The sequence below is a fragment of the Aquarana catesbeiana genome, linkage group LG03 (assembly GCF_042186555.1).
Source record: "Aquarana catesbeiana isolate 2022-GZ linkage group LG03, ASM4218655v1, whole genome shotgun sequence".
NCBI classification, from domain to species: Eukaryota; Metazoa; Chordata; class Amphibia; order Anura; family Ranidae; genus Aquarana; species Aquarana catesbeiana.
The window spans coordinates 250714146-250735416 of NC_133326.1; the positions used below are offsets into that span (position 1 = coordinate 250714146).

Below are 21271 nucleotides of genomic sequence, written 5' to 3' on the forward strand. Positions count from 1 at the left end.
CCAAAGTCCAATTGCTTTTCTGTGACATTTTAAACATTATGGACTTGTAAAGACAGATGCTTGTTTCACTGTAAAAAGCTACGTTCATAAATCAGCAGGAAAAAGTATATTTTCCATTATTGCTAGCGTTGTCATTATGGGTAAAATAGTATGTAGGACTAGATATCAGGTAATGGCATGGAATAACTCAGACAATTCTCTTATTTTATAAATGAGCCCAACTGTCACTAATATAAACATCACATATATTCTATTATATTCTATAAAGCACTGAGCAGGATTAATAAAAAATAAATGCAACATTTGGTTCAAAATGTTTTAGATTTTATTTTCCTTACTATAAAAACATTTCATGAAAAACTATAGTATATTACAAACAAGTTTAGTAAAACAGCACAGTTCCATTTTGAAAAACCCATTCAAATCACTCTTAAACACACTCCCTGAATTTTTTGGGGCATTTTTTAAAGGAAAACATAAACATATTATACAGTATAATACAAGTATATAGTACCAACTGGTCTTTTATTAATTATGTGAGAGAACAATACAGTTTTTTTTTTCCTTAAACCTAGCATATTATAAAAACAGAGAAATACCCATATACTAGAAAATATAGCAAACCATACCAAAGAAAAAAAGTATCACTATATTCCATGAGCTCTAAGAGAGTTGTGCATATACAGTAAATAAATATTGCTGTAATGATATATCTAAAAAGGTATAGTTAATCATTAGTCTGAGGTATCTTCTACTAAAATGTACTTATGCACTAAAGTTGAAATTAACACCATTTGGTATAATAGTAAAATACTCTTTAACAGTTGATATGAGCTCATTTGAGAGTGTTTGGAGAAATGTACAGCATAAACAGCATAGTATTTTATAATTTTACTGACAAGCTAAACAAGAAATTCAATAAGAACAGGGCAATTGAACCCGCAAGTGGGACTGCAACAATTCAATTAACTGCCATTGATGACTTCCGCCAGAGTTGGAGCTTCTTCTGTAGCAACCCATACAACCAGTATCAGTCTTGAAGGAAAGAAAAGCTAAGTGTGGGAGCACCCTACCAGCACTCCCTTGTCAGTCCACGTAGAACAAATTTTATCTGTGTATACACATATTTCTTAATGTTTGATATGAACTCCTTAAAGTCCTATGTTAGGGTGATGTCTACATACTGTAACAGCATAAGGACGTCCAGCCTACTCTGCACAAGGGAAATAAAATACTGGATGGAAGTAGGATTAAATTGTTACAAGCATCTAACTTTACAGCAAGGGGCATAGCTTAATAGCAGGTCTGATCCTGGTATAGCAATTTGAAGACATTATCAAACTAATTGCAACCAATGGTGCGAGAGTCCCGTTCATCCTACCTGTAGATAGAGAGGACACTGATGAACCCAGGTCTTTAAAGTGTAATGTATTGTAGTGGCTGCAGCTTTGGCATAGTTCAACTGACTGTAGTTTTCTGCTAATAATAATGGTACATCTGTTACAGGAAATACTTCCACTTAAAATGCCTACAGTGTGGTTTGAAATCATACAGTTACAGAAGTACTTTGTAAAATTGCATAACAGCAAGAGTATCAGGAATAACAACCCAATAAATGTTTAGGTTTAGGTGCAGTTTTCTGGGTGTGTTTGATCAGGGCAGTTTTGACCCTCATTGATGTCTTGTTGACAACCCATTAAATTTAAGAGGATGTCATGCTTGTAAGCTTTATGTATTAGGGTGATGTTATGGGGTCCTAGTTTTGATTTTTTCATTGTAGACCATGACAGGCTAGCTAAGTTTTACTTTCTGTATCTACTCTGCCAGTTGCCAAGCTGCAATTCCCAAAGACCCATTGGGGATGGTTTATAAATACACTTCCTTGTGTGGCTCTAACATCATAAAACATAAACGCCACACAAATCACATAATTTAGAAAGCATGGCTCAGTGTACCACATGTACTAGGAATACTAGAAAACACATTTCAGTGTAACAGAACTAAAAATTATACAACACACACATATACTATTCTCTCAGAATAACACTAAGATTTGAAAAGAAATAGGATACTATATACATACATATTTATATACCTTTTTTTATCCCAGTTTCCTGCACTGAACATATTTACTACACAGGCATTGTCAGTCAATAACAAGGTATCCAGATCCTAAGTGCTACCCATACACTACTTAGGGTCATTGTGGAAGACACAATAATATGGTAAATGGGTATTGTTCAAATACAGGGTCTCAGTTTTGCCTGAATTAAGAATGGCCAACGCTGCCCCAAACATATGCTTTCTCTCTTCTTCAAACTTGCGCAGCAAAAATTGGAGGAGGGATTTACAGTATGTGGCTGTTTGGGACAGTCCTACAGAAAATTAATCTTTCAGGCACTTTTATAAATAAGGCATGCTGTTATCAGTAACCCAGCGCCACATTCAACAATCCTAGTTAAATAGAAGTATTATGGAGCATCTTTGGATATATACTACAAAAAAATTGATAAATGGCTTGCTTTGGGAAAAATAGGACAGAAGTAAAATAATGTCCATATACTCTATGCATTTATAATTTGGTTGCTATAAAAATAAAAGGTGTATTTTATAGTCTATTTATTACCTTAATGGCATATAAGAAAATAAATTAGCTTATTGTTTTTCACGCATAATGTAAAGTGCCTGATGCAGTTTTGAAGAGCAAAGTGTGTCGGTTGTGCTACTGTATGCATAGTCAAATTTGCTTTTTAATTTTTGAATAGAATGAACAGTTTAGAGTAGGGACGTTTTTGTTTTTGTCTGTGTTCCCACAAGGTTTCATCATCTATATTTGTTCTGGTGACCATTGTCACAGACACAGAAAGTGAGAAATCCAAAAATTGACAGTTTACAGTACAGTTTAGCAGTTATCAACTGTTGTGTCTTCAGAACAGGAAGCAAAGGGAATTTTCTCCAGCAAAAATGAACTCTTCCCTACTCCATCCAAAAGTAAAAAAGTGTTGGCTATGCATACACTGTAACCAACAAGCAATTTAACAGACTAACATTTTAATATTCAGGGAATTGTTTTTTAAATAAAGGATAACAGAAAATATACGTTTTTACCTAATTTATCACTAATGTTCACAAGGGCACAAATTCCCAGATCTGCAGTGCGGACCATGTGAAATTGAATACCATTATCAGCAGACTTCAAAATATGCCTATAACATTGTGGTAGGGAAGCATTAATAGATCTAGCTCAGTCATGATGTGATTGGGGAAAAAAATCACACTTCTTTAAGCCTTTCATGACTCTGGCAGACAACCCTGCCTAAACCTGCTCAGGAGAAGAAATAATTGGTCTGGTGGGATTTTCCCAGATGTCTGCTACTGTTTTCTCCCCAAGATAGGCTAGCGCTAGGGCTGTCTCTAAAAGTGATATTTGCACATCGCTATAAGAAAAGAAATTGGATGTGTGCAGCCAGCCTCTGTATGTTTGTAGGTCGCTTAAGCTATTAGATATCAAACAACTAATTGGGTAGATAAAATTATACAATGACCATATCTGACAAATTTATGGTCTGGTTATGGCATGATCATTTGCACGTTATGTCTTGTAATCTAGGTATTGCATTTTTTTTCTTAGTTTTTACCACTTCAGATAAGGCCAGATCCATGATGCCCTGTACACACGGTCGGATTTTCCGATGGAAAATGTGTGATAGGACCTAGTTGTCGGAAATTCCGACCGTGTGTGGGCTCCATCACACATTTTCCATCGGAATTTCCGACACACAAAGTTTGAGAGCTTGCTATAAAATTTTCCAACAACAAAATCTGTTGTCGGAAATTCCGATCCTGTGTACACAAATCCGACGCACAAAGTGCCACGCATGCTCAGAATAAATTAAGAGACGAAAGCTATTGGCTACTGCCCCATTTATAGTCCCGACATACGTGGTTTATGTCACCACGTTTTGAACGATCAGATTTTCCGACAACTTTGTGTGACCGTGTGTATGCAAGAAAAGTTTGAGCCAACATCCGTCGGAAAAAATCCATGGATTTTGTTGTCGGAATGTCCGATCAATGTCCAACTGTGTGTACAGGGCATGAGATCAGGAACGCTGCACGTAAAATGTATGCCCAGGATCATTTACCAAATGTGTCTAAGTGCAACAGTGTCTTTCCTCTTCTCCTGATAGCTCCTGATCCACATCAAATTCCTATACATCAGGGCACCCTACATTTCCTTATATTTTCTATAAATTAAGACCTAAAGGTTTATAAATCAAGATTCTCAGGACTGTATATTCAAAAATCTGTACAATGGTTCAACTATTCATACATATTAGGTGCAAAATACCGGAAATAAGATCAGAAAATTCAAATTCAACTGTGAATACAATCCTATACCACTTATGGCAAATGATGATATTTTTAAAACAGAGGTTTTGAAGGACTTTAAAGCCAAAATCTAGACAGCTTTTTTATTATTGATACAGTGGGGAAGACTTAAAATCTCTGTAAGGCATTCTGCTTGTGACCCCATTGAAAATATTTTTTTTTAAAATGGGGGTGGGGGTGCAATTGTCACTAGGATAGTCCCTTAAAAAATGTAGTTTTGTTTTAATATGCATCCCCACTGGGGAGATTTTCTTGCCTTGACAGGAAGTGAAGGGAAATCTACCCAGTAGGAACACACATGACAAAAAAAAACTGAAGCAATTCCTTTATCACTCTATTCAAAACAGGAAATATTTTGAAGCTTGGCTTTCACTGTTAGGTATGATGTTATATTTACAATCCAGAGATAAGGAATCCACTAAGGGCTTTTAGTATAAAGGAAAAAAGTCCAAGTATGTTTACTTTCCAAGATGCACATTTTTCAGAATCCATCTTCACTAAAAACATGAGCAGTGGTTGCAAAAATAGAGTTCTGGCATAATCCATTCTCCAGTATCCTCCACTGATCCTTATTCCAGCAGCTCATCCAAGATTTTATCACTTGTTTCCATGTACTCAATTTCCGTAGTTCTAGAAATATTAACATGTGCATGTATAATGCATAAATAATCACCCCTAAAAAAGTGTTCAGTATCACATTTGTTGGTACCAACAACAGTCTTTGGACTCATTTAGAAGAACTGTCTTATAGCCACTCACTCTCGTGTTAAGGCACAGGCAGGGTTAATGATGCTTGGAGGAAAGTGGGTTATGGATCCAATCGGATATAAGAAGTCCCATGCTTCCAATCATAAATATGACTCCAACAATAAGGAATACAAGGGCCTGCAGGGCAAAAGAAAAACATTGAAATTGATCACTGAACATCCTGTCGTACAGAAAGTTGATTTTTTGAAAATTAACATAAAGCTTTCTAACAATCTTGTTGGGGTGGTGAGAAATTAGTAATACATTAGTTGAAATACTTTTCCTAGGTAAATTGATCTTCCAGGCCCCTTCCAGTGCTAATCACACAGCCATGTGATCTCTGCACATGGGATCAGGCTCCCAAAAGCTTAAATTACACAAAGCAATATACTTATTCTTCAAAAATAAACCATACACATCCCCTACTTAAAGGGATTGTAAAGTCTGAAGGTTTTTTTTAATCTTAATGCATTCTATGCATTACGATAATAAACCTTCTGTGTGCAGCAGCCCCCCTCAGCCCCCCTAATACTTACTTGAGCCCCCTCTCTATTCAGCGATGTCCACGAGGGTCTCAGCCATCCAAGATTGTCCCTCCTGATTGGCTGAGACACAGCAGCAGCACAATTGGCTGTCGCTGCTGTCAAATCAGCTAGCCAATCAGGACGGGGGGGGGGGGGGCGGGTTGGAGCTTGGGAGCCCATAGCAAGCTGTTTGCTGTGGGGGCACTAAACAAGAGGAAGGGGACAGGGTCACAGAAGAGTGACCCAAGAAGAGGTGGCCCGGGGCTGCCCTGTGCAAATCCACTGCAACAGAGGAGGTAAGTATGACATGTTTGTTATTTTTATAGGAAAAAAACCCAGAGAATTTACAATCACTTTAATGGCCATGTAATCTATTTTCAAGAAATTGGTTCTTAGGCCCATTTTACACGGGCTTTCCGATCAGGTCCGCCTGTCAGTTTTTCAGGCAGACCTGATCGGATGCTCCATTCAGCCCTATGGAGCGGTGGATGTCAGCAGTGACATCCGCCACTATCCAATCCGATCCTGTCCATGAAATCCAGATGTATGGTAACCCTATTTTACATCCATCTGGTGGATCGGATGGGATTGGATGAAAATGGACAGGCGGTCCGTTTTCATGTGATCTCCCCATAGAGGAGAGCGGGGCTCTGACAGGTCTGTGTCTGTACAGTGAGCGGAGATGGACCTGTCATCCGCCTGCTCAGCGGGGATCAACGGATCGATCCCCCGCTGAGCAAAGCGGAGTCCGCCAGGCGGACTGCCCCGTGTGAAAGGACCCTTACTTTGTTTTTCTGCTGCATTGTTATGTCCCAGTCCTCTCTTTTCTTCTCACTTTAATTTGTTTGGAATGAGCAGTGCATATTACTTGTGGATATCTGCATTGCTCTATGCACACTACACATCCCTAAGGCCTGGTTCACACTGACGCAACAATCTATCCGACTTTGAGAGCACATGTCGCAAGGCATGTAAAAATCAACCCTCTGAGAGCTGTCTTAACTGGTCCAACTTGTGTTGGTGTGACTTTGGAAAAGGTTCCTGCACTACTTTGGTCCAACCTCTGTCCAATTTCAGTCCATAGAATTAAATTAAAGTCACATTCAAGTCTGATCCTCATCTTAATGTGAGATTTGGATCCGACATTACAAGAAGATTACACAGGCCTTCCCTGAAGTTGCTTCTAAGTCACACCAAAGTCGCTCCAGAGTCGCGCCAAAGTCGCCTGACAAAGTCGTGCAATTTTCAGGTCGTGGCAGTGTGAACAGAGCCATAGTCCCTAGTCCAATCAAGAAAAGGTGGCTATGTTCCTACATACATTGGGACCATGGAGAATGAATGTTGCCACCCTCTAACAAGAAATTGGATCACAGCGGAAAAAAAAGGACATTTTTTGAGTTAGGAATACAGGCATACCCCGCTTTTAAGTACACAATGGGGTTTATTTACTAAAGCTGGAAAGTGTAAAATCAGGCTCACTTCTGCATAGAAACCAATGAGCTTCCAGGTTTTATTACCAAAGTTTAATTGAACAAGCTGGGGTTAGAAGCTCATTGGTTTCTTTTGCAGAAATAAGCCTGATTTTGCACTTTCCAGCTTTAGTAAATAAACCCCATTGTGTACTTAAAAGTGGGGTATGCCTGTACATACTTGAATAGATTTTTTTTAAACCAGCATTTAGTGGCACTTCAAGCATTTAGTTGTGTGAGCAGCACAGGAGTAAGTTTGCAGCAGTTTTCTCCAGGTAATGATTATTTCATTCACTCTAGTACTATTGACATTCTGTATAGGTGTGTTTTAATTACGTTACATTTTTTGATTATTTTTTACTGGCCATATGTGGACAGATCTTTTGTCTGTTTGTCAAGGTCCAAGTACTGCTTGGACCTTGAAGAAGGGGACATACCCCGAAAGCTTGTCCTGAAAAATTGTATGTTAGTGCAAATAAATAAAAAAAGTATCACGGACAGTACTCAATTTTGTCTGTTATAGCAAAAGATGCAATAGCGCTTATGATGTGAATTCTACTTCCAAGTCCAGAATTTTCTGCTGTTTTAACAATCTAGTAGTATGTTTGTTTGAACATGTTGGGAGATTTCTATAATTTGTTGCACCTTTTGTGAAAATAGGATAAACTATTAATGGCTTAGGTCAGATTACTGAGATTTATACTTGGGCTGAATAACCACATTATGCGGTGTGGAACAGCGCCCTCTACAGCTGTGAATCACTTATTACTAACATTACTGTAATACAGTCACCAATTTTTCCACAAGGATGATTCATTGTTCTAAAGATTCTGCCTGTACATTTCTAGGGTGTGTAATGTAATACAACTTGTTTTAACATAGACAACTGGCTAGGACAAAAAAAGGGTGAGGGCAAGTACATTTGTTCAGTTATTATGAAATCGAAAATAATACAACTCGTAAGAAAACCTACTCATTTTACAGTAACATCTAAACCTAACTGATGTGCAGTAAGATGTATATGGAAAAGATTCTGTAATATAGGTTTGATAGGAATGTTTAGGAAGGCAAGCTAATCATATTTAGCCACTTGTGAACTGCCCACTCGCAATGTACTGCGGCCCACACAGGCAAAGCAACAACGAAGCATGCATGCCCCCCGACACCCAGTGTGATTTTACACGGCGGGAACCTATCACCAAGTCATTGCCAATGCTTCACACCTGAGAGGCCTGCTGATCCACTGTGTACAATCATAACCTGGAGCTTTGTGTTGACAATCAACACAGAGCTCTGTACAGAAGAACTGATCTGTCTCTTTTTCAGGGATGAGAAACTTGTGCCGCGTACACACGAGCGGACTTTATGGCAGACTTTGCCCGACGGACGGGATTTGGTAGGACAATTAGATCGTGTGTGGGCTCCAGCGGACTTTGTTTTCTCAAAAGTTGGACGGACTTAGATTTAAAACATGTTTGTCCGGTCAAAAAGTCCGCTCATCTGTATGCTAGTTCGACAGACAAAAAGCCATGCTAGGGCAGCTATTAGCTACTGGCCTTATTTTAGTCCGGTCATACGTCATCACGTACGAATCTGTCGGACTTTGGTGGATTGTGTGTAGGCAAGTCCGTTCATTCAGAAAGTCTGTTGTAAAGTCCGTCGAAAAGTCCGCCGGGCAAAGTCTGCCGTAAAGTCCGCTCGTGTGTACGCGGCATTAGAGGTCTTTTAGTAAAAGCAGCACTACTAAACACATATTACACATAGTTAGGCACACATTTAACCCCTTGATCGCCCCAAGATGTTAACCCGATTCCCACCATTGTATTAGTACAGTGACAGTGTATAGTTTTATCACTGATCACTGTATTAACCGCTTGCCGACCAGCCGCTGCAGTACTACGGCAACATGGCTCAGCTGCGCGAAACGCTGTTATGTTACATTGCTCCCTCTGGTCGCCACTAGGGGCCCGCAGCTTGCCCCCGGAGCCGATGCGAGTTCCCGGCGGTCTCGATGGATGCCGGGCTCCTGCGATAGCTTGTAACATGGCGAGAAGAGGGATCTCTGTGTTCTCCAGGTTCTCCGAGGGGAGAAGTGACAGATCGCTGTTCATACAAAGTATGAACAGCGATCTGTCATCTCCCCTAGTCAGTCCCCTCCCCCCCTTCAGCTAGAACACACACTAGGGAACACAATTAACCCCTTGATCGCCCCTAGTGTTAACCCCTACACTGCCAGTGACATTTTTACAGTAATCAATGCATTTTTATAGCATTGATCGCTGTATTAATGCCAATGGTCCCAAAAATGTGTCAAAATTGTCCGATGTGTCCGCCATAATGTCACAGTCACGATAAAAATCGCAGATTGCCGCCATTACTAGTAAAAAAAAAGAATATAAAAAATGCTATAAATCTATTCCCTATTTCATAGACGCTATAACTTTTGTGCAAACCAATCAATATACGCTTATTGCAATTTTTTTTTCCCAAAAATATATAGAAGAATACATATCGGCCTAAACTGAGGAAAAAAATTGTTTTTTTTATATATTTTTGGGGGGATATTTATTATAGCAAAAAGTAAAAAATAATGCGTTTTTTTCAAAATTATCGCTCTTTTTTGTTTATAGCGCAAAAAAAACAAACCGCAGAGGTGATCAAATACCACCAAAAGAAAGCTCTATTTGTGGGAAAAAAAGGATGTCAATTTTGTTTCGGAGCCATGTCACACGACCGCGCAATTGTCAGTTAAACGGCGCAGTGCCGAATCGCAAAAAGTGCTCTGGTCAGGAAATGGGTCAAAACTTCCGGGGCTGAAGCGGTTAATGTCACTGGTGATGTCACTGGCAGTTAGTCAGTTCCACTCAGCAATAGTGAGTGTCAGATTGCCCCCGGCACCATTGCAGTCCCATTACAAGTAGCTGATCACCGCCATTAGTGGTATATAAAAAAAGATTTCAGTATTTATACCATAGTTTGTAGGCGCTATAACTTTCAAGCAAACCAATCAGTATATACACTTATTGGGATTTTTTTTTTAATCAAAGACATGTAGCATAATACATTTTGTCCAAATATTATGAAGACATTCGATTTTTTACATTTTTTTTTTTATTGGATACGTTTTGTAGCAGAAAGTAAAAATATTGTTTTTTTTTTCCAAATTTTTGGTCTTTTTCTGTTTAGATCACAAAAAATAAAAAACCCAGTGGTGATCAAATAACACCAAAAGAAACCTCTATTTCCATGAAAAAAATTATATAAATTTTGTTTGGGTACAGCGTTGCGTGACCATGCCATTACCAGTTAAATTAGCAGTTAGCAGTACTAACTCCAGAGCTCAAGTGATTAATCGTAGCATTTCTAAGCATCACAATATGTTACCTTTGTTTTGCAAACTTTCACTGTCATGAATGTACTGTTAAAACTGTGCAATTCACTGTGACACCAGATATAATGTGATGAATAGATCAATACTCCCTCTGGTGGCCAGAAGAGGCAAGATGTAAATGTGCTTTTAGGGCACTTTCACATTTGGGCCGCGCTGCATTTACGGCGCTAGTTTTAGTGAAGTTTTACCGACATTTTAGCAGCGCTTTTAACCCACGCTAGCGGGCAGGGTGTTTTGGGAGCGGTGTATACACCACTCCCAAACCGCCCCAAAAGATGATGCTTGCAGGACTTTTTTCCCATCTCGCAAGTGCTCGGGCTTTCACATTGGGGAGACATGAGAGGCGCTTTTCAAGCACTTTACAGGTGCTACTTTTAGCGCAAAAATGCCTGAAAAGCGCCTCAGTGTGAAAGGGGTCTTAAAGCGGAGTTCCAGTCATTTGTTTGTTATTTAAAAGTGACAGCTGACTTTTAATAAACACACACTTACCTGTCCCACGATCCAGCGGTGCACTTACCACAGCCGTGTTCTCCCCATGTCCTCCCTCGGTGGCGCCGCCATCATTACTATGGGTACCCGGCTGTGACAGCTTGCGGCTTCACAGCCGGGGTGCCCACTGCGCATGCACGAGCGGCGCTCTGTGACTGGTCCCGAAGTCTGCTAGGACCTGTCATGTGTCCCAAAAGACCTTGTGAAGGAGAACTTCTCTGCTTCTGATCGCCTAAGGGGACCGGAACGGAAGTTGGAGACGGTACCTGTCAAAATCGGGTACCTGCTCCCCCCCACCCCCAAAATCTCTGTTTCACAAACATGAGCCAGGGAGGAGGCCTTAAAGTGGAATTTCCACTTTTGGGTGGAACTCCGCTTTAATATATTTTAAAAAAAGGGCTGCATAGCTCCAGTCATTGATGGCTGTACATAGGCAAGGGTTCGCTTCATTAGAGAAATCCTTTAAACACTCAAATGACAGCGGGGCGGTGCGGCTCTCATTCTGGGACGACATTATATGACGGCATCCCAGAATGGATGCTCTTGCGCGCCCACGGGGGGTGCAGCGCGGTGATCATGGCCATGCCATGTTGCTAGAACACGGCGCAACCCCGATCTCTGTAAAAAGCCGCGGCCGTGGCTCTTTAACCATGTTATTGGCTGTGTCCAATCACAGCCAGTTACATGTAAACACAGAAATGCCTGTAATCGGTGCTCCTCGCCTCACACTGACTGGGTGTGCGGCGAGGAGAGCCGATCAGCGGCATCTCCTCGCAGGGGACATCTAGATATGTAATCAGGGCACTGATCATCAGTGCTCTGATTACAATAAAGCCCCCATAGTGCCAGCAATGAGTACCCACCAGTGCCAGCAATGAGTGCCAAACAGTGCCCACCACTGCCAGCAACCAGTGCCCACAAGTGACACCAATCAGTGTCCATTAGTCATGCCAGTCAGTGCTGGCTATCAGTGCTGCCCATAAATGCCCATCACTGCTGCCCATCAATGCCCATCACTGCCACCCATCAGTGCCACCCATCAGTGCCCATCAGTCCTGCCTATCTGTGCCACCTATCAGTGCCTACCAGTGCCGCCTATCAGTGCCCATCAGTGCCACCTATCAGTGCCCACCAGTGCCACCTATCAGTGCCCACCAGTGCCACTCATCAGTGCCGCCTATCAGTACTCATCAGTGCCACATATCAGTGCTCATAAGTGGGGTATATTCGTACCTCCTCATCAGTGCCACCTAATCAGTGCCCATAAGTGCCACCTCATCAGTGCCCATCAGCGCAGCCAATCAGTGCCCATCAGCGTCGCCTCATCAGCACCCATCAGTGAAGGAGAAAAATTACTTATTTACAAAATTTACTGATAGAAACTAAGAAAAACGTTTTTTTTCAAAATTTTCAATCTTTTTTTTTTTTTTTAGGAAACATAAAAAAAAAAAACGGAAGTGATTAAATACCACCAAAAGAAAGCTCTATATGTGAAGAAAATTATACAAATTTCACATGGTTACAGTGTGACCGCGCAATTGTCATTCAAAGTGTGACAGCACTGAAAGCTGAAAAATAGCTTGGGCAGGAAGGGGGTGAAAGTGTCCTGTATTGAGGTGGTTAACCACTTGCCGACCGTCTCACGCCGACAAACGATGGCAGAAGGGCACATACAGGCAGATTAACGTACCTGTACGTTGCCCTTTAAGAATCGGTTTATGGGCGCGCACGCGCACCCGCCGTGACCTCCGTGAGTGTGATTGCGGGTCCCGCGTACCCGATGTCCGCGGGGATACCCACGATCGTATCAAGGAGAGGAAGAATGGGGAAATGCTGATGTAAACAAGAATTTCCCCGTTCTGCCTAGTGACAGGACACTGATCACAGCTCCCTATAATTGGCAGCAGTGATCAGTGTCCTGTCACACATAGCCTCTCCCCCACAGTTAGAATCACTCCCTAGGACACACTTAACCCCTTCACTGCCCCCTAGTGGTTAACCCCTTCACTGCCAGTCACATTTACACAGTAATCAATGCATTTTTAATTGCACTGATTGCTGTATAAATGTGAATGGTCCCAAAATCGCGCCAAAAGTGTCCGATCCGTCTGCCATAATGTCACAGTCACAATAAAAATTGCTGATCGCCGCCATTACTAGTAAAAAAAAAAAATTAATAAATATGCCATAAAGCCCCTATTTTGTAGGCACTATAACTTTTGCGCAAACCAATCAAATGCTTATTGCGATTTTTTTTTACCAAAAAAATGTAGAAGAATACGTATCGGCCTAAACTGAGGAAAAAAAATGTTTTTTTATATATTTTTTGGGGATATTTATTATAGCAAAAAGTAAAAAAAAATGCGTTTTTTCAAAATTGTCGCAATTTTTATGTTTATAGCGCAAAAAATAAAAACCGCAGACGTGATCAAATACCACCAAAAAAAAGCTCTATTTGTGGGAAAAAAAGGATGTCAATTTTGTTTGGGTGCAACGTCACACGACCGCGTAATTGTCAGTTAAAGCGACGCAGTGCCGAATGGCAAAAAGTGCTCTGGTCTTTGGGCAGCTAAATGGTCCGGGACTTAAGTGGTTAAAGGGTAAGTTCACTTTTGCAAAAAATAAAATAAATAAATGCATAATTTTTTACAGGTAAAAAAAATGTGCATTTATTAATTGTTTTCATAGAAGCCTGCAGAGCATTGCACTCACAATCAGCAGATCGTGGGTGCAATGTCAGGCTCCTCCAGACTCTCTGTATAGCTGTCTTCCCATACAGTTACTGAAGAGCAGAAAAAATCAATAAGCTTTGAGGTCGCTTACCAGCACCATCACAGTTAATTGAGTTCTACAAGCCTTCTGCTGCAGTGTCAGACAAGACTTGTAGTTCGTTCATTCACAGACCTCAGTGAATGAATGACACAGATATGTGGGTGGGTGTAACGTGTAACATATTACTAAAGGTGCACAGGAGAGCTGGAGCTCTGCAATTATTTTAAAGAAAATGTATAATTTATTATAGCTTATGTATTAGCTAATACACATTTAAAGCGGAGCTCCACCCAAAAGGGGAAGCTTAACCACCTTAATGCGAGCTCCCTCGCATGGTGGTGAGTGCTTGCGAGCGCGCTCCCGTGATACAGCCGGCGGCTATAGCGGCTCGCTGTATCACTCGGCCCCGCCCCCTGGCGCGCCGCGTCATCAGATGTGATTGACAGCAGCGCGAGCCAATGGCTGCGCTGCTTCCAATCCATCCACTGCAGCCAATCAGCGACCAGGCTGAGCTGCAATGGAGATGACGAGAACGAACAGCGGAGATTCGAGGCGTCAGGTAAGTAAAACGGGGGGGCGGCGGTATTGTCAAAAGTTTTTTCACCTTAATGCATAGAATGCATTAAGGTGAAAACATTTTTACCTTTACAACCCCTTTAAAATGTAGAATTAAAAATATATATTTACTGTTGCTTAATGATTTTGTTGAAAACCCCTTACTCCTTCCCTAATTTATGTAATGTGGCCAAAGACGTGCTGCCACATCTTACAATTTTTCCTGGGTCTTAGATGATGCATAAAAAATGGCCATGGTCCACTTTCACAACCCAACTCATTATTTGGCATCTTTGAAAAAATTTCTGCTTGGGTTAGTCCAGTGTTTCTCAACTCCAGTCCTCAAGGCGTCCCAACAGGTCATGTTTTTAGGATTCCCCTCAGATGAAACAGCTGTGGTAATTACTAAGGCAGTGAAAGTGATCAAATCACCAGTGCAAAATAATGGAAAACCTAAAAACATGACCTGTCGGGGCTCCTTGAGGACTGGAGTTGAGAAACATTGGGTTAGTCAACCCTCTAAATTGTGTGTTGGAAATTTCCTCTGTTACTAAGTTTATGGAATACTAGGTACATTTGGACTGGACTGGCAGAAATGTACTTTATCACATTAATCTTTATCACATTGTTATGCTCTTACCCCAATTTTCTGTGGGGAACGGAAAGGTTCCTTTTTCACTATTCGTAGATAGAATGCAGCTGGAAGAATGAAGATCAAATTTGTTGCTGCAGATGCACCTACAATTATAAGACATTTGTATTATTCATTTTTTTACTGACTTGATATGCCTTTAATACGATGAAACACTAAAATATGATTCAATAAACATAAATACTAGCATGAAAGCTGTTTGTACAAGTCAAGTGCTTTAGCTGGGTGCCATTCTATCATCATTCATTTAAAGAATCAACTGAAACTGCACTCAGAATAAATAACACATCTGTTTCTAAATTCTCTTCATTTGGGTTGACTTACTAATGAGTACAGAATCTTTTCTTAGCTTGGTGCATTTGGTGAAGCTATATTCACCTGGAATACCAATAATGTGCAAAGTACATTTAAATTACAAAGTACCTTTGGGATAAAGGTTTTACATGAATAAATAAAAGCAAATTATTTTAATCACCCCTGCCAGTGGTAAGTGCATTGTCTCAGCCATATAAACTGACTTATTCTGCAGGGGAGTTTGTGCTGTGAAAAACAGACTTGGTGGCTGGATTAACAGATGAAAATAGAAGAAATAAATACTAAAAAGGCAAACTAACAGTGGCGGCCGCTCATGCAGGGTGCAGGGGCGCCACCCCCTTAATCAGGGCCGGTACAAGGCAGGGGCGGAAGGGGCACGTGCCCTGGGCGGTACCATTTGCTATAAGGGGGGGGGGCGCAGCCTGCAGGTGACGTTCTGCCACGGCCGCCGCCCTCCAGTGTGTACAATAGTATAACTACTGTCTACAGTCAAGTGCATTTACAGCGCCCAGCGGCACTGTACAAATTGCCTTTGTGCGCTCCTGCATCCTCCCTTCCCTCAGCACACAACTACACTGTTACAGACAGTTTACTCCCCTATGGAGGAGTCTCATAGTCCCTGCCAGCGCCGTGACGTCACGCACGGCCGGAGGCGAGGTGGGAGGATGCAGAAGAGCGCAGGGAGGCGGAAGCTGTGTCGGCGCGCAGGGAGGCGGGAGCTATGTCGGCGCGCTGTCACCTCAAGGAGCGAGCTGAGCTGAGCTGAGGAGCTGCTGCCTGCCTGGCTGGCTGGCTCTAGTAGCTGCTGCTGGATTCAATCTGGAAGGAAGGGAAGGTAGACGATTGCAGTGCCAGTGTGTGCCACTGCCAGTGTTCTGACTCAGATCATCAGCAATGGTGGTCACTGGTCATTAACCTCGCCTCAGCCTCCTCCTCTCCCCCAATCCAGCCATTTATTAATCTGTTTTTTAATAAATGGCTGGATTGGGGGAGGGGAGGAGGCTGAGGCGAGGTTAATGACCAGTGACCACCACTGCTGTTTAACCACTTAACAACCGACCCATAGCCGAATGACGGCTACAGGTTGGTTGCTTAACTCCGGGAGGACGTACTATGACGTCCTCCCAGAATTCCCCTCTCGCAGTGCTGTGGGCTGGATATGTAGTGCCCACAGCGCTGCTCAGTGACATCCATCCATCCATGCTCAGCCATCCCTAATGCTCTGCAATGCCCCACAATACTCTGCAATGCCCCAGAATACTCTGCAATACCCCGCAATACTCTGCAATACCCCGCAATACTCTGCAATACCCCGCAATACTCTGCAATACCCCGCAACACTGTGCAGTACTCTGCAATACCCCACAATACTGTGCAATACTCTGCAATACCCCGAAATACTCTGCAATACTCCACAACACTGTGCAGTACTGTGCAATACTCTGCAATACCCCGCAATACTCTGCAATACCCCGCAATACTCTGCAATACCCAGCCATACTCTGTGATACTCTGCAATACCCCGCCATACTCTGCAAAACCCCGCAATACTCTGCAAAACCCCGCAATACCCCACAACACTGTGCAATACTCTTCAATACTGTAAATACCCTGAAATACTCTGCAATACCCCGCAATACTCCACAATACTCTGCAATACCCCACAATACTGTGCAATACTCTGCAATACTCCACAACACTGTGCAATACTCTGCAATATCCTGCAATACTTTGCAATACTCTGCAATACCCCGCAATACCGTGCAATACCCTGTGATACTCGGCGATACCCCGCCATACTCTGCAATACCCCGCCATACTCTGCAATACCCCGCCATACTCTGCAATACTCGGTGATACCCAGCCATACCCTTCTATATCCAGTCATAGTCTGCAATACTCGGTGATACCCAGCGATGCTCGGCCATACCCAGCCATGCTTGGCCATACCCAGCCATGCTCAGCCATACTCGGCTGTACTCGGCCTCTGTATGTGGCCAGGCTGTGGAAGTCTCACACATGTGGTATCGCCGTACTCCGGAGGAGTAGGAGAATCTATTTTGGGGTGTCATTTTTGGTATGTACATGTTATGTGTTAGAAATATTGTATAAATGGACAACTTTGTGTTAAAAAAAAATGCGTTTTAACCACCTCGCGCCCACCGGTTTTCATACAACGTCCTTGACTTTGTGCGGGGATATCTGAATGAAAAATGGGGGGGGGGGGGGGCGCAGTTTGCCATCTTCGCCCTGGGCACCAAATGGCCTTGTCCCAGCACTGCCCTTAATTAATGCGCCCGGCCCCTAATCTACATTCTGGGCGCCGGAAGCATGGATTCCAATGATTTTCTGTTTTTTTTTTTGAAGCACATGATTAGAGCCTGATTTCAAAAAGGGTGGGCTCCAGGTGCAGAGCCCATCCAGTTATGTGACATTAGCGAATTAATATTCGCTAATGTCTTCCTGTTTCTCCTCCCAGCCAATCAGGAAGCCGGTCCTGAGACCCGATTGGCGGGGAGTCCTAAAACCCGGTTGGCCGCGGGTCCTAAGTCCTGATTGGCCGGGAGGGGAAGCGGCCGCCGGGAATTGGGAGGAGACGCAGGGGGGAAACTGCCAAAGCCGCAACCTGGATGGGGTAAGTGCAGGGCTGGCGGGGGCCTGGCGGGCTACGGGCGAGCGATCTGGCGATTGAGTGACAAGCGGAGGGAAGCGGCGATTGATCAAGTGAGCTGGTGCCTGGGAGGGGGGGGGTGCTTGGTTGGCTGGCTGGCTGGCTGGGAGGGCCTCGGGCCGCCCCCCCCCCCCCCCCAAGAGAATTGAGTACTAGACACCACTGCAAACTAATACAGCCATCACATCCAAGAATAGGTAGGCTGCAATATCATAAATGTTTGCTTGTGTGTCTAATACTGTTTTAATAAACAACTCAACTACATTTTTTTTTATTTTGGTTGAAATGGGGCAGAGTTTTTTGCCCATCAGTTTTTTTACTGGCACCAAACAGTATGCTAATAGAAAATATAATAATTATTCTTGCTGCATGACATGATTACTACAGTATATATCATAGCAGGAGGAATATTCCTGTAAAACGCCTAATGGGGGAACCAGCCCAAACCTGCTCCTCCCGAAAATCTCAAGTTTACCTATTGTATACATATTAGATTTAGTATTAAATATTTAAAAAAGCAGACTGAAAAACATACCAATGAAACCAAAGATATCCTTAATAGTAGGCACAAATATGACAAGGGTATTATTAAAAGCCAGGAGAATGAAGGCAATCAGGAAATGCCTAAGCAAGCTGAATGGCCTTCCAGGAAATAACAGTGTAGTGAGTGATGAGCGGATCTGAAAAACATAAAAGAAATAACATATGTAATGCACAGATTACAATTCTTACAGTTATAGGGGGAAGGAGTCGTGAGCAGAAGGAGAAAATCCATGTTCAGAACGCAATGCATCTGCGAATCAGATGCGTTCCCATAGAAGATAATGGGCTTGTAATTCGCACCGCAATGCCCAGAAAACGCACACGTTTTTTGTGCAATGCGCAGTGCGAATGCAACGCGCATATGTGAACCAAATGCATTGATATGAATGTATTTTAAAATGTCCTGCAAATTGGATGCGGTGTAAGCCGCATCTAATTCGCATAGGTGTGAATGGGGGCTAACTAAATTCACACCTGCATGCATTTATTAAATTTGTTTTATTGATTATAGTAGGGACCTATATATAAGCAAAACAGGAAAAAAATATATTTTCTTATTATAACTAAATATAAAATGTTGTGCATGAATGTTTTATTTCTCTTAATTTTATCCAGTAAGTCGAACTCTCAGGTTCCAGGCAATTGTTAGGTGTATACAAAGCTTAAAGTTCAACTAAAGGCAAAACTTTTTTGTTTTCAGTTTTGAACAGAGTGGAGATGAATTAGAACACCTACAGTATTAGGTTTTTTTATTGCCGTCTGTGCCCCCCCTTAGGGAGAGTCACCCTCTCTATCTGGCCTATTTACCATGATCATTGAAAATGAAAGTAAAAGAAAATCCTCAAATTTTTGCTTGTCTCTAGAAAAGTAATAGAGGGCAAATCTCCCAATTGGGACACTCGTTCTGGTGACTTGAGGGTCCCCAAAGGATTTCCTTAAAGTGTTACTAAACCTACAATAGTAAAATCAGTCTGTATATACAGCAAAGCATGCTCGTTATACTCACTATTGACCCTAAGGGGGAATCCTTTGCATTGTGTAAAAAGGCTGTTTGATCCTGTCTTCTCTGATCATCTCCTTCTTTCACTGACTTCTAATATATTTCCTGATATTTACAGAGCCAGGGGATAGGCTGCACATGCTCAATTTGGTGTGTATTGCTAGAGAGTTTTTTTTTTTCTTGGGAGAATGGGAGAGTGCATGCGATTAGGACAGGGCCAATCAGCACTGTCCAGAAAGATGGTCAGTGATCTTGCATTCTCATGTGACAATAGTGGGAGAATGAAAACTCCTCCGACAAGCTTTGACCAGACACTTATAGAAGTCACAAGACTGCTCTAACTGCTGATGAGAAAAGTTTATATTTACTAAATAATTGCATTGCCATGTTCTGTGTACTGTGGGAGACCAGATATAGTGAATGCAGGGTCCTGGGTTTAGTAACACTTTAATTTTCAGGATTTCCTCTTACTTCCTGTTTTGGCTATCGGACAGGAAGTTAAGGGCTCTTTCACACATAATGTCCGTTTTTTACGGACTCCGTTAGCTCAGCAGGGATTGCTCAGTTGATCCCCGCTGAGCCAGCAGATGATATCAGATGTCCACTCTCTGCTGTGGGGGATCGGATGAAAATGGATCCGCCTCTCAGTTTTAATCCAATCCGATCCGATAGATGGATGGAAAATAGGGTTTCCATCCATCTGCATTTAGAGGATCGGAGCGGATCGGATGTCAGCGGACATGTCACCGCTGACATCCGTCGCTCCATAGAACTGTATGAAGCGTCCATTAAGGTCCGCCGAAAAACTGACAGGCAGACCTGAACAGTGAGCATCTGTGAAAGGGGCCTAAGGGAAATCTCCCCAATGGGACACGGATATCAAAAAATAAACTGACAGGTGTTATGCCCCTGCCTTACTCTATCCAAAATAAAAAAAAAAAATGCTCTGTCTAAATAAAAAATAAACGGAAAATAAATCCAGTTACTATATGAAGTACAAGCTTCATAAAGTAAATAAACATCATTTATCATCCGTGACTGAGCCAAATCCTTCTTCATTTGTGTCTAACATGTCCCCAGACACTGTAGCTCACAGTGAGAGGATTTCATCATTAGAGGCATTTCTGTCAATCTAGAAAGCAGCGGGCTGGACTAGGTGTGACAAAGTATTGACTGACAAGCTACAAGCTTCAGTCGCACATTCCCAGCAAGGTTCACACACTGCTGTAGTTGATTTCTATCTCATACTCTGGGCTACAACAAAATGGCCACTGAATTTCTTTATTTTGTTGCAGCCCATGTCCTGGAAATAGTCCGAGATGTAGAAATATAAACATTGGGAGTATTTAGGCCAAGCTTCATGGGTGACAGAAAAGGCCTACAGTTTTGGAATTTATGTTAAACAATATTTTTACAAAGCTCTCCCAATGTGCTTTTTAAATTACCGAGGCTCCTTGTCTGCATGGGCCAATGTAAAAAGCATACATAGCCTTTAGGCCCCTTTCATATGAGTTATCCGATCAGGTCCGCCTGTCAGTTTTCAGGCGGACCTGACCGGATGGTCCATGTATCCCTATGGACAGGCAGGTGTAAACAGACTTGTGTCTGTTTACACCTGCCTACTTCCGATCTGATCTGGTCAGTGAAAAAAAAACAAAAAAACAGAGGAGGATCCATACCCCTTCGTCTAAGTGGATCGGATTGGAGGGCAGTCGAGTGTGAATGGACAGCTGGTCTGTTGACTTCAGACC

General features: G+C 42.2%; 1 protein-coding gene across 2 annotated transcripts in view; it reads right to left on the bottom strand.

Annotated features, from left to right (window-relative positions):
* Positions 1 to 302: 302 nt before the first annotated feature.
* The window catches only part of SLC38A4 (solute carrier family 38 member 4), a 142463-nt gene continuing 121494 nt past the window's right edge, over positions 303 to 21271 (bottom strand). For both annotated transcript variants that reach the window (XM_073619966.1, XM_073619965.1), the window contains exons 14-16: positions 18513 to 18657; positions 14980 to 15077; positions 303 to 5277 (exon numbers count right to left, since the gene is read on the bottom strand). In XM_073619966.1, the coding sequence (XP_073476067.1) occupies positions 5176 to 5277; positions 14980 to 15077; positions 18513 to 18657 (345 nt within the window). In that variant the 3' untranslated portion in view covers positions 303 to 5175. The remainder of the gene's footprint in view (positions 5278 to 14979; positions 15078 to 18512; positions 18658 to 21271) is intronic.